Source organism: Strix aluco, chromosome Z (genome assembly GCF_031877795.1).
Source record: "Strix aluco isolate bStrAlu1 chromosome Z, bStrAlu1.hap1, whole genome shotgun sequence".
NCBI lineage: Eukaryota > Metazoa > Chordata > Aves > Strigiformes > Strigidae > Strix > Strix aluco.
Window position 1 is genome coordinate 80,306,809 of NC_133971.1, and position 13,614 is coordinate 80,320,422.

At 45.5% G+C, this 13,614-nt stretch overlaps 1 protein-coding gene across 1 annotated transcript in view; it reads right to left on the reverse strand.

Moving 5' to 3' along the window:
• Positions 1 to 8,165, reverse strand: part of HCN1 (hyperpolarization activated cyclic nucleotide gated potassium channel 1) — a 207,816-nt gene extending 199,651 nt beyond the window's left edge. Inside the window, exon 1 of the mRNA XM_074813024.1 lies at positions 7,627 to 8,165. Coding sequence (XP_074669125.1) covers positions 7,627 to 8,006 — 380 coding nt within the window. The 5' untranslated portion in view covers positions 8,007 to 8,165. The remainder of the gene's footprint in view (positions 1 to 7,626) is intronic.
• Between the last annotated feature and the right edge of the window lie 5,449 nt (positions 8,166 to 13,614).

Here is a 13,614-nt window from a genome sequence, read left to right on the forward strand (position 1 = left end):
TAACATACCTTACTATGTGTCTAGAACAAGCCCTCCAATAATTAGAGCTGAATCCACTACGATTTTTAAAATTAAATCATGCCTCTGGGAAAGAATCAGGGAATAGACAGCTAAAGGACTTTCAAGCAATTAACGAGAACTGTACTATCAGGTTAAAAATTAAACATCGCAAAGTAGGTTAAAAGTTTCCTCTCTTAAAAATTGTATGTTGACATAGAAGACAGCTCTCAGGCATGCTGTTGAGTAAAAGCAGAGGTAGGAATGGATACCTCTTATTTACACCCAAATGAAGTAAATTTCTCTACTAATTTTCATATTCTACCATCCTCTCTTAAAATAGTATTTTAAATTCTAGTACGTTCAAACTGAGCCTCTCAAAAAAAGCTGACAGAGTTTAATTAAATATTACAATGTCACCCATCTTAGATAGGTAAGCAGAAATGCAGTTTCATACTTTTTAAGTGACCTCTGATTTTAAACATCTCTATTTCTGCTACCCCAGGCTGAACAATCAGAAACTGAGCCACTCAGATTTTAACTTGATTATGTAACTATAAAAAAGCCTAAGCAACTTATTAAATGTTATGCTTCTTTTATTTAACTTTGTAGCCCCCAAAACCTCCAAACCAAACCCTAAATCCAGACCTTTATTCACTATGCAATGTTTTTACTTAGTATTCCAATTCATAGTTCCCTCCACATACTCAAGCCCAAGAAACCTAGTATAAAACGTTTACTGACTCAAGTACAAGCACTGCTTATTTTGATAAGCTAACAAATAATGCCAGTACACATTCAAAAATGTGTAGTCTTGCTAAAATAATCAATGGGAGTAACAGAATCAGTACTTTCTCCCCACAGGCCCAAGCCTGATGCTGATCTTACGAGACCTAAATTTTGATAAGTATATATAGATAGTATTAATCAAGTGCTTTTTTCTCACTGCAGTCAGAACAAAAAATCAGAAAACTGAAGAGGAAGTCTCATGATATTGAGTGTCCCAGGTCAAAGTTTAAAGACTTGTATATAATTTCCCCAAAGCATCATCTTTTAGATTACTCACAGGAATTCTGTAACGTTTTGGTTTGGTTTGGTTTTAAACATCTCAAAATCATGATGAACATATTTGCCTTTATTTAGATTGTGAAGAAGGTGAATATTCTAAAATTAAGCATCTTGCAGAAAAAAAAAATGTATTTGTGTACTTCATAGGTGCTGCCAGAGATCTTCAAAACATCCCAAGTTAATTTAAAAATACCTCAGAAAACTCTGGAGCTTACTGAGCTCCTTGTCTGCGGCAAACTTTATTCTAAGTTCAAGTATGTAAAATGTCAGAAGTGTGAAAGGAAATGCAACGAATGGACTGTAATTGCAGGACTCTTATTCCAGGACTACAAAGGACATAATGAAAATTCAGAAATGTTCAACATATACGTGAACTCAAACTACATTATCTAGAGACAGAAGGATATCTTATCAATAAAACTAATTGCTTTCCTTGGACAAACAAAGGCATAATCCTTTCCACATCCCCTACAGGTCTGAAAGGTGAGTGGCTGCTGCACCAATCACAGGTGGACTCAGCTGCCTTGCTTTTGTGGTTCTTGAAGAAAATCTCAAAGAGGCAAGAGCACATGACCCTCATGAGCCCAAAAGCACAATATATACCTCTACATATCCATTTTCACCCATACATGCTTAGAGCTGGTACAAAAAGAAATGCCAGTAGCTAGCTTTAGTCAACTAGACTTCATAACAAATGCATCAGTGACAGCCATTGATGAGACATTATTCAATATTATATATAATAGGAACTGAAGATGAAAAGCAACCTAATGCATTTCTGGCCCATATTCCACATGAAGGCATTTCCAATAGAATATTTTGTTGCTTATTTTTGGTACTGCTTCCTAAACATCTAATTTAGATATTTGTTGCTGCAATTTCACCCCATTAAATCTATAGAATTTCTTCCCTCTTTGTAACATCCATTTATGCATTTGAGGACTGTCATCATATTTCTCTTCAGCCTACCTCGATGGGAGTTGCATTTTACCTGGTGAACTATTATAAAGCTGAACATATAACTTACTGTCAGAAAGAATTTTCAGACATTATTTAGATTAATGTTGCAATTTTATTTTATCCTTTGGGGCATTTACAGAAGTGCAAAAGTTGTTGGAATGTAGTAAATAAAAAGCCAAGGACTACTAATAATCTTCTTAATACTAAATGGTTCTCTATGTTTAGTCACATACAAAGAGTGAATGTTCAAGTACTAGGAATAGTTTAACTGTATAAAGTTTTTCTTTAATAGAACTAAAAATTATAGGCACCACAATATTATTTGGAAATGGTACATGAAAGATAGCCCTAGCTAAAACTGTGCTTCAGTCATAAAAACATAAAGAAAAAAAAAATTGGTTTGTGCAAGGAATGTATACAGTATAATTATAAATCCCTGATTATATAATTCAAAAGTCTCAACACTGTAAGAGAACTTCATGACAAATCCTGAACACCAAGATTGAGATGACTACCTTGAGAATCCAAAACTACAGACATTCCATACTACTACACTACCAGTGACATAATATATCCACTAAAACTCACACTAATTTCTATGTCGTTTACATTTAAGTATGATACATTTTGTCTTTATCGCACATAGCATTACCTTCCAACTTACTGCTCTACATAAACCTAAGTATATAACAGCTCACAAAAAGGTAAATCTCATTATCTTCAACTGAGACGTTATAGACATGTGACAAAAGAGAGGGACAAAGTGCTTACCCTAAGCTTCTTAAAATATAAATGATAGGTATAACACATAGAGTGAAGACTGGTCCCAAAGAAGAACAGGTTTTAAAACAACACATGCACAAATTTTAAAAACATGTATGTGAGCTGCACACATAACATGCAGAGTCTACCATGTTAGGGTGACTGGTGGTGGTCAAAGGCAAGTCCAGAAGATAACTACAAATTAAAAGAAAATCAATTCACAAGGCAAATGCAAGTTCAAAATGGAGAGAAGTATAATAAAAAAAAAAAAAAAAAAAACATGAGGCACTCTACTGAGTTGCAATTATGACTTACAGTTTGGCACATACTTAACTGAAAAACTAAGCTGCACATGTGCTTGAAAACATGAATGGGTTGCATAAAACTACACAAAATAACAGAATGGTTTTTAATAGCAACAGACAAAAACATTCTCCCCTAAGTACCTAGATGTACGCATGCAAATATTAAAATCCATTGAAACCTGACATTAAATTTACTTACAAGGTAGCATCGATAGAGCTTTCTATGATTTATAATGATCTATATGATAAACCTCATACATTTAGATGATAACCCTCAAATGTCTATACAAAACGGTTTTGAAACTGGAATGCCACACATGTTTAAAAAAATCTGGCATACCTTTACTATTCACTGTGCTCTGAAATTTTGTTCAAGTTTTAGAATTGAATCCACTTTTACTTCTCTGTTATCATTAAAATAAGGCTTTGTGCTTCTTGAATAGATGAGAAGTTACCCAGAGAGATTCTCTCAACAATGTCGATAGTTATTTGCTATTGTTGCGAATCAGTTCATACTTTGTATTCATCTACACAGCAAAAAGACCTTCAGCACTGCCTGCACCACACCTCCTTATCCGCTACTCTGCCAGACAACTCCACATCCCAGTCTTACTTCACTTCATTTTGAAGCCAGTTAAAATTCTTGTCCCTACTTCCAGTGAAAGGCTGTTCCCAAACATCAAACTGAGAACTGTAACCATCAGCATGCGAAGGCTACATTTACTCATACACGTATAATTCTCACTCAGTCTTTCTCATACATTGCTATTTCTGGACAAAAAATGCCTCTCCCATGTGACTCTGGAGGTAGTAACCCTGTTTTTGTTTCAGACTGCTGACTACAGATGCTCTAGCTGATGTGGTAATAAACCCAAGATTTCCATGACAGCATGAGTTTCTCTGTGTACCCAGAGACAGGGAGGGAGGGAGATGCTACAGGGCCAGACCAACAGCCCCGGCACATGCAAGCAAGCCCTCTGAGCATTAAAGAAACTCCTGACGTGCTGAAGGACACTAAGTAATTAATTGTCCGAGAAATCAGCCACATATATTTCCACTAATACCAGAAGGCTGTAACATATAAGTCACTCAAAGCCCATGTCCACCACAACTCTGCTATGGAATGAGTTGAAACACATATGGCAGCCAGAAGAACCATATGCAGTTCTCCCATCTCCCACTGGCTTTGTGCTGCTCTCAACCAGCTGCTGAGGGGCCACGGGGCTGGACCAGCCATGCTCTCCCACAGGCTTGTTCCTCCGCACACGAGCAGAGATGACCAGAGCCACACGGTATCTCACAGAAAGCACACAGGACTTCAATAAAGTCTAACCAAAATACTGATGAGAGATTCACTTTTGTGAGTCATGCAGTTACACCGGATTGTTGTCCAAGTTTAGAGATGCAGTAATCACAGCTGCAAAGAGATAAACAGAGGTCTTGTGCAGGGTTTGATGTGCATTAGGTGCTCAGTTTACATAACAGCTTCCAAATTAGACATTAACCTCAGAAGACTGGGAAAAGACAACCAGGAACAAAATGGTCCCCTTGTGGAAAAATTATGTAATACTTATTGAATTCAATTCTCCAAGGGTGTATATGCCTGATGAAGAGCCAATTCTTCCCTGAAACACAGGCAGGACGGAGAGCCATAAAACTAGAAACCAACACCTGCAAGGATGCAAGTAACCGATTCAGAGCACCGAGTTTATAAACACATCTTCAACGCTCTGTTCATACCAAAAAAGGGGGGTCACAGGGGTGCTTCCCACCCCCCCAAACAACACAGTAAAATATTGTTGTGTAGATAAACATGAAATTTTTTATAAAAATCATGATAATGAGGCCAAGAAATGTAACCAAAGTATCAAAGTATCCCAGCAAATGCATACAAGCATTCAGAACTAGAAAAACAAAAATAAATGAGAGTCCACAGGAGCCTGTACTAGAATTATCCCATGTTTTACATGGTTAACCCAATATTCTCCTAAGTGTGCCTGCATTTAAAATTTACTGTGAAGTCCATTTTCATATGTGCCACAAATGCCCTAATAACAGTTAAATTTACAAACTTAGTCTGAATCTTCCCACTTGGATACCATAAAATATTCAGGTTTTTACCTTTTTCTTGTAATTTTGGTAGAAAATTTGGTTCTTTCCCTTAGTGGCATCAACATTAACACTCTGAAATTAGAATAGCCCTCTCTCTTTGGATGCTTTAAGTCTTGTCTACCTACAAGCATTACATTGTTACAAAATCACATGCAAAAATAAATCAAAACAACTCCATCCTTGAATACACATTTATTCTGGTACAGAGACACTGTTAGAAGGCACTTACTAGCATTGCCACAGTTCTTATATAGGAAGATGAATATACTATATAGTACAACTTCTTCACCCGTTTCTATAAACAGTGCCACCCAAAAAGAATAGTACCATTATACAGTTGCAATTATTTCAGCAGAAACAACACAAACATCACATACTTCTCACTGAAGCAGTCCTATTGGCTAAAAAATTGGGTCCGTATCAGGCCACGTCATCCCAAGCCTAATGAAAGACTATGAACTTTATTCAAAAAACAAACACCTCCATTCTAATAAAATAAAAACATAATAAAACCCCAAAAAAATGCAGTTAATTTAAGAATATGCAGAGAACAGGCCTGAAAAGGATGCAGTATTGTTTACTCCTACTGAAAAAAATAAGTAAACATATGCTACCATCTCTGAATCTTCCCACAGGAAGAATTAGGACAGAATTAGCAGCTACTTCTGTAATGAAACAGCACGAACACACCTATCACCTATTTCACACATCACCTTAAAAAGTTACATGCTGCCCAATATGATGCATAAGCTCCTATTGCCCAAAACATCATCAGGCTGTGTACCTCACTCAGAAACCAAGCTCACAACAAAATGAGGGAATTTACTCGCACAAATAATGTCATTCATTTTAATGGAATGCTCAGATGAATAAGGTTACTCAAGCACACACACAGGTAAGTAAGAGTCTACCAGAGCCCCCCCCCCCTAATACCCTACGCATGCTACCACAGCACCAGATGTGACCTGCTAAGTCCCTCTCTGGCTGGCAGAAAGGGAGTGGGTAGACTCTTGGCTCTCTCCCCCCTTAATGCACCTGCTAGTGCAGCTGAGCTGGCATGCAAGGGGGAAAAGGTACTCCAGGAAAAGAACGAGTGCAGCTTATTGCCTCCATAGAGGCAGGAAAAAAACAGGGGTTTGAAGCATGATTTTGAGTCATAACAAAGTGCTGCCCTTCTCCTCCACTACTGCAGCTGTACTGCTCTCAGGCTCAACTGCAAGGTGCTAGCACAGCTCACTGTGTAACACCTCACTCTGAACAGTCCCACAGAAACTTGGGACTTTGGAAGTATTTCCTCCCTTTCCCACTGGAAGCATGTGGTACTTAACCTACTTTTTCTCAGAAGATCCATGTATCTATTGAACGTTCTGGATTTTCCTTTTTTAAACATGGTCTCCGGTGCAATTCACTTACTGTATAGATGTAGGCTGTTCAATTCAAGCCACTGATTAAATATGCTTAACGACACCGATAGTTCTTCAGCAAATATCGTACAGAGTGTTGAATTTACAAAGGCATACAGCCAGCTGGCACGGAGAATACAATGAAATAATCTTTCACTTGAAATGTCATTTTAAAGGGAAATATCTCTTCCCGGGAATTTATCTGCACTGCTTTTCATATGAATATTCCAATTCTGCATATGTTCAACTTACTGCGAAAGCACCACTAGTTTAGCATCACATTTGCCCGTCTACCTACGAAAACGTAGTTTCCCACACCGCGCTAGCTTGGATAAAGTTATTTTGCTGCAACTCTGACCGAGACGCGCTTCCTCCACGCGACCCCTTGCGCGAGTGCTCACGCCGGCTGCTCAGGGAGCGGCCGCCCTGCGCCCGCCATCGACACCGGGGTGTTATTTATGCCGCGTGCGCCCCGGCGAGCTCTCCCACCCGGAGGCAGGGCCGTGCCCCGCTCCGCGGGAGCCCCCCTCCCGCTCCCCGCCCGACGGACGCGGCCACTGCGGCGGCCCCGCGGCGTGGGCAGCCCGGGACTGCCTCCGCGGCGGGCAGCGCCCGGCCGACGCGGGGCCTCGGTCCGTCCCGGATGCAGCACGCTGGAGAGCGCCGGGACGGGCCGAGCTCCGCGGCCGCCCCGGCGGCGGCGCAGGGACGGCGGAGAGGGCAGGGCGGCCGCCCCGCGCCGGCCTCCAGCCCCTTCCCCGCACACGGGCGAGGGACGCCGATAGGGGAGGCAAAGTTTCAGCCGCCGAGCGGGGCGGCGAGGCTGCCCGCGGGGCGGGAGGGAGGGAAGGGGGCGAGGCCGGGCCCGCCCGCGGGGGAAGCCCCTCACCTCCGCCCCCCGGCCGCGGCCCGCCGAAGTTTCCGCCGGGCGAGGTGCGAGGCGGCGGTAGCGCCGCCCTGCCTCCCCTCCCGCGGCGGGGCCGCCCCCCGGGCGGCGGCGGCCGGAGCCCCGCGCTCACCTGAAGTCGCTGTAGGGGTGGATGATCCAGAACCCCGCAGTTTTAACCCTTTCCTGCTCCTTCTCCACCGCCTTCTGGCTGCCGAACATGCGGAGGGAGAATTTGTTGACCCCCGGCTGCAGCATGGAGGTGAACTGCCGCTGCATAAAGCCGTACTGCCGCCGGGGCCCCTCGGCATCCTCGAAGCCCACCACGGGCTCCTCGGCCCCGCCGCCGTCCACTTTGAAGCACACCGAGTTGCCATGCTCCTTCACGCCGCCGCCGCCGCCGGGGCTGCTCTGGGCTTTCTCCACCGGGGCCGCCGGCTTGGCTGGGAAGGCGTTAGCGCTGCTGCCATCGTCCCGGCTGCCGGCAGAGGAGCTGCGCTTCCCAGCCTCCATGCTGCGGGGCGGGCGCGCCCCAGCCGCGGGAGAGCGCGGGGAAACCTCGCCGCCGCGGTGCCCTTCAGCGGCTCGGCGGCCCGGGACTGGGCTGGGCTGGGCTGGGCTCAGCTCCGCTGGGCTGGGCTCAGCTCCGCGCCGCCGCGCCGCCCGGCATGGCCAGCGCCGCCGACTCTGAGCCGCGCTGCGCGCAGGGCTGGTACCGCTTTCCCTCGCCCGCCCCCTGCCGGCGGCCGCGCCGCCCGCCTGACATTGAGCGCCCCGGAGTCCTTGAGGGGCCGGGGCGTCCGGGCCGAGGGAGGGGAGGGGCGGGGCGGGGCCCGCGGAGGGCTGGGACGGCGGCGGCGGGCTGTGTCGGCGGAGGAGGGCGCGGGCTCTGCGGCGGCTCGACGCGTGGGCGCGAGCTAGGCGGCCCGCGGGGCGGGGGGCCCGGCCCGACCGCCCTCCCCCTCTCCTTTCCTCCCCTCCCCTCCCCTCCCCTCCCCTCCCCTCCCCTCCCCTCCCCTCCCCTCCCCTCCCCTCCCCTCCCCTCTCCTCCCTCCCGCCACATGGCGGCGGCGGGTGTCGCGCCGGGCGGCCTGAGGCGGCGGCCGCAGGGCGGAGTGGGAGCGGAAGAGAGGGGCTCCGCGGCGGCGGCCCGGCCGGCGCTTCCAGCAGAACTACGGTGGCACGAGCGGCTTTGTGTTTCACCGTGGGGTGGTGGCGTGTCTGCAACCCAGAGCGGGAAAGGGTGGCCGAGATTGAAGCAGTGGAGAGGTCCCGCAGGCTCACCGGTCTCTGGCGAGGCCTCTCTGGAGCGGGCTGGCTGGAAGAGAGCAAGAGCCGGGGGCTCGCCTGGTCGTGGAGCCAGGTGATGGCACCGGAGGCACCAGGAGCCTTTTGGGGTTCGTGCTGCCGGAAAGTCAGAAGCTGCTCTTCGCTGCATGCACGGCAGGGAAGAAGGAGGCGGGGGACTGAGTGAGAAGGGAAGGCCAGGCCGGGGGTGACATTCCTCTTCACACGCAAAGCGGTTCGGTTCCCTTAGCATCTGGCGGCCCCAGAGCAGCAGTTCCCACTCCCCGGCCCTAACACGGACGGAAAACGCGGAGCCGAGCACGCGAGCAAGGGGCCCGTGCCACGTGGGCTGCCGCAGGCACGTGCCAGTCCTGTGGTGAGGCGCAAAATGGCGGGTGCAGCCCAGTGCGGGGACGAGCCTTCCACATAGGCCAAGAGGTGATTTTGGTTTTGTTTGTGTGTAAAGAAGGACCTGGGGCCCGTGTTCAGCTCACTCCAACTGACATTGAAGTACATCAGTTATAGTTCAGAATCACAGAATCATCTAGGTTGGAAAGGACCTTGAAGATCATCTACTCCAACCATTAACCTAGCACTGACAGATCCCAATTACACCGTATCCCTAAGTGCTATGTCAACCTGCCTTTTAAACACCTCCAGGGATGGGGACTCCACCACCTCCCTGGGCAGCCCATTCCAACGCCTAACAACCCGTTCTGGAAAGAAATGCTTCCTAATATCCAGTCTAAACCTTCCCTGGTGCAACTTGAGGCCATTATCTCTTGTCTTATCGCTCATTACTTGGTCAAAGAGACTCATCCCCAGCTCTCTGCAACCTCCTTTCAGGTAGTTGTAGAGGGCGATGAGGTCTCCCCTCAGCCTCCTCCAGACTAAACAACCCCAGTTCCCTCAGCCACTCCTCATACGACATGTGCTCCAGACCCTTCACCAGCTCGTTACCCTTCTTTGGACACACTCGAGTAATTCAATGTCCTTTTTGTAGTGAGGGGCCCAAAACTGAACACAGGAATCGAGGCGCAGCCTCACCAGTGCCGAGTCCAGGGGTAAGATCCCTTCCCTGTCCCTGCTGGCCACACTATTTCTGATACAAGCCAGGATGCCATTGGCCTTCTTGGCCACCTGGGCACACTGCTGGCTCATGTTCAGCTGGCTGTCAGTCAACACCCCCAGGTCCCTCTCTGACTGGCAGCTCTCCAGCCACTCCTCCCCAAGCCTGTAGCGCTGCTGGGGGTTGTTGTGGCCCAAGTGCAGCACCCGGCATTTGGCCTTATTGAAACTCCTACAGTTGGCCTTAGCCCATCGCTCCAGCCTGTCCAGATCTCTCTGCAGAGCCTCCCTACCCTCGAGCAGATCAACACTCCCACCCAACTTGGTGTCATCTGCAAACTTACTGAGGGTGCACTCGATCCCCTCGTCTAGATCATCAATAAAGATGTTAAACAGGAGTGGCCCCAAAACCGAGCCCTGGGGGACACCACTCGTGACCTACCACCAACCAGATTTAACTCCATTCACCAGAACTCTTTGGGCCCGGCCATCCAACCAGTTTTTTACCCAGCAAAGTGTGTGCCCATGCAAGCCTTGAGCAGCCAGTTTCACCAGGAGAATGCTGTGGGAAACAGTGTCAAAAGCCTTTCTGAAGTCAAGGTAAACAACATCCACAGCCTTTCCCTCATCCAAGAAGCCTCCAGTAGATGGAGAAAAGGCTGTTGGGCACGAAGGAAGCAGGAGGTGGTTGTAGCTCCCAATACTCCAAGTGCACTCAGAGGAATTAGGGTATGTATTCCTTGGGTATCTCTACACACGTTATCTCAATGACTGTGTATAGTATTTGGGGAGCTGTAGGGTGAGGTAGGATCTGAGAGAGCAGTTCAGTCAGTGGTAAGCAGCTGTTTACAAGCTGTGAGGGTGAAGGAGGTCCTTGGTCTCTGCTCTGAAAACTGAAAGATGCTGCTATTTACCCCTAGAGCAGGTGAGTTTGTTTGGGTTACAGAAGGCTGGAGAATCAATATCTGCAGATGGTAATGACAGAGCCGTAGCATTATGCATACCTGCAAAAGCATGAAGGCATATATTACAGCACATGTGCGTAGATCCTGGGACTCCATTTGGCTTGACATGGGTTTTTTACACATTCTCAACACACGTTTCATTTTACACATTAAAAATATAGTCAGAAGGAGTTAGTAAAGTCTCCCAAGCTTGGCTACAGTATTTTCAATAGTGCTTGGCACTTCATTGTTACCCACTTCCTTCCTTACAAAACAGATGCTTTAAAACAAAACTGATAGAGAAACAGACATGCAAATTTGCACACCACAATTTGCACAAAGCAAATCGGGTGCATTGGGGAGCTGCGTTTCAAAACTGGATCTGAGGGCTTTTCTCAGCAATGCCAGCTCTAACAGAATGTTTATGCCTAGTGCACTCAAACACACAAGGTTCGGATGATGTTAAGTGTGGAAGATGTTAACATTAACATGATGTTAGTGTGGAAGAAAAGGGCAAGTGTGGATGCACCAGAATGGATTGCTGCAGCTGTGCGGTGACCAGCATAGGAAGCAATATGCTTGCAGTGTGATTGGTTGAGGGCTGACATACATAAACCTTCCCCATCTGGAGTGATACTTTTCTGTATGATTTTATCCTAAAACAGTGAAGAGTGTGTGCACAGCTGCTGATGGCTCATGCACAGCTGCTGATAAACAAAACCCTCTTACTGGTTTATCCCCTGGTGATGTCCTCCTCCTTCCCTTATCCAATGTCTGTCACCAAATAATAATTAAAAAGTAAGAAGTTATTACTCTTTTGCAGCTTTGTGAAAGAATTAGCTCACATCATATTTGACAGATATCCACAAAGGCAGGGGATGAAAAGCTAAGTCACACTGTGCCGTTCCACGTACTCACACAGTTTACCACACCAGTGTCAGTGGAACTGACACTTTCCACACTTCAGTCATGGGTATGTTGCAGCCTTAACTTTCCTCTCTGAGAGCAAGGAATTCTTCTACCTCTTCGCTCCTTATTTCAGAGGACTTTTGCATAGAGCCCTTGACCTGAATGGTCTCTCCCAACATAAGCTAAACAACAACTTGCCATGCACAGGAGAAAATAGCCTTGTAATGGAGTAAATCAGAACAGTGAAATAGAGACATTTACAGCTGCAGTAAACAGATTCTGATGTACGTTCCTTTAACTGGAGAAGCGGTGAACATTGTATTAATGGTGACAGTCCTTCATTTCTGGATGATAAAAATTGTGCGGAGCAAGAACATCCAGTCTCTTATTTTACGAAACTTTGTTTTTGCTTGTATTTAATGTCTCATTTGTCAATGTTTGTCTATCTTACTTAGCACGGACTACAGACCTACCAGAATGACTACCCTTGGCTAGCTTCCCCCTCTTTCTACAGTACAAGAATCTGGAAATATTCTGTTTCCTTTGGTGGCATTATATAGATCTGAAAGTGGTTTATTACATCAGAATGTCATATGATTTAAGACAATTTGTTAATGAGAGAAAGTAATCTGCATTATACGTAAGACATTCTCTGCATGCTTGTCAAACAGCAAAATAAACTACAGAGTTACAAACCTTTTTGTAAAATTGATATTTTGTGCTTCCTCTGATCAGGTATTAGATTTTCATACTTTTTATTCTGTATAGAAGAAATGTGTACTTACTAGTGTGTGTTTGAGTGACAGCATTGACATCTCCACATCTCGCAATTTTTAATAGTAATCCTGAGATTGTAAGGATGAAAAAGGATTTTCATAATCTGTAGTTTTTATCTGGGAGAATGGATTCTTCTCCAGGTCAAAATACTTACATTGTTTTCAGCCAGGAAATTGACCTTTCCTGAGGCCCAGGCCAAAATGTTTAGATGAGAGAATTTTGATTTCACAGAAAGAGAAGTAACAGGGCATGGTGTGTGTGAATAGTTCTGAAGACGGCACCAAGGCTACGTATCATAGAAAGGTCACAGACTCACTTTAGCTAAAGGTATAGCTTGTTTTCTCTCAAGTTTCATTTTGATTTTGTGACTGTGTCAGAAGAGACTGAAAAAAGTGAAATTGATAAATGACATTTCCAAGAAATCAGTGTTAGCAGAAAAAGGAAAAAAAACCCTTTGTATTTTATATCTCTCTGCTATGCCCTAGGTTAATGGATCGCTGCTAAAAATTTAGTAGGCTCTTCTATTTGTTTCTACTGAAATATTTTGATTATTTACTGGACTCCATCAAACTATTACAACATTATTAATTCCAGTGATTTATATGACTCTGCAATACTAATGTATACCTCAGAATTAATTTCCTTCTCTTCTGCCAAACATAGTAAATTTTTATGCCTGTGGTAAATGCAGTCCCACTTCTCTTTATTTTCTCATATTTTCTCATTTTGATATAACCTGAAAATAGACAGAACAGCTCAGCTGTAGAAATGAAAAAAAAAAAAAAGTCTATGTATTGAACCATATGTAGTTTGATCAGTGAAGAAACTGCAGCACTGAGAAGTAACAGGACTTCTGTGAGATGTGCCCGACTGCAGAACAAAGCCCTTGTCTCTCAAATTTTACATTCTTGCCCTGTGAAATTTTTTTAAGATTATTTTTCACCAGAAGATCACCATCAGGTCAAATCACAGAATCACAGAACCGTCTAGGTTGGAAAGACCTTGAAGATCATCCAGCTAACCATTAACCTAACATTGTCAGTTCGCAAATACACCATATCCCTAAGTGCTATGTCAGCCCGACTCTTAAAACACCCCCAGGGATGGGGACACCACCACTTACCTGGGCAGCCCAT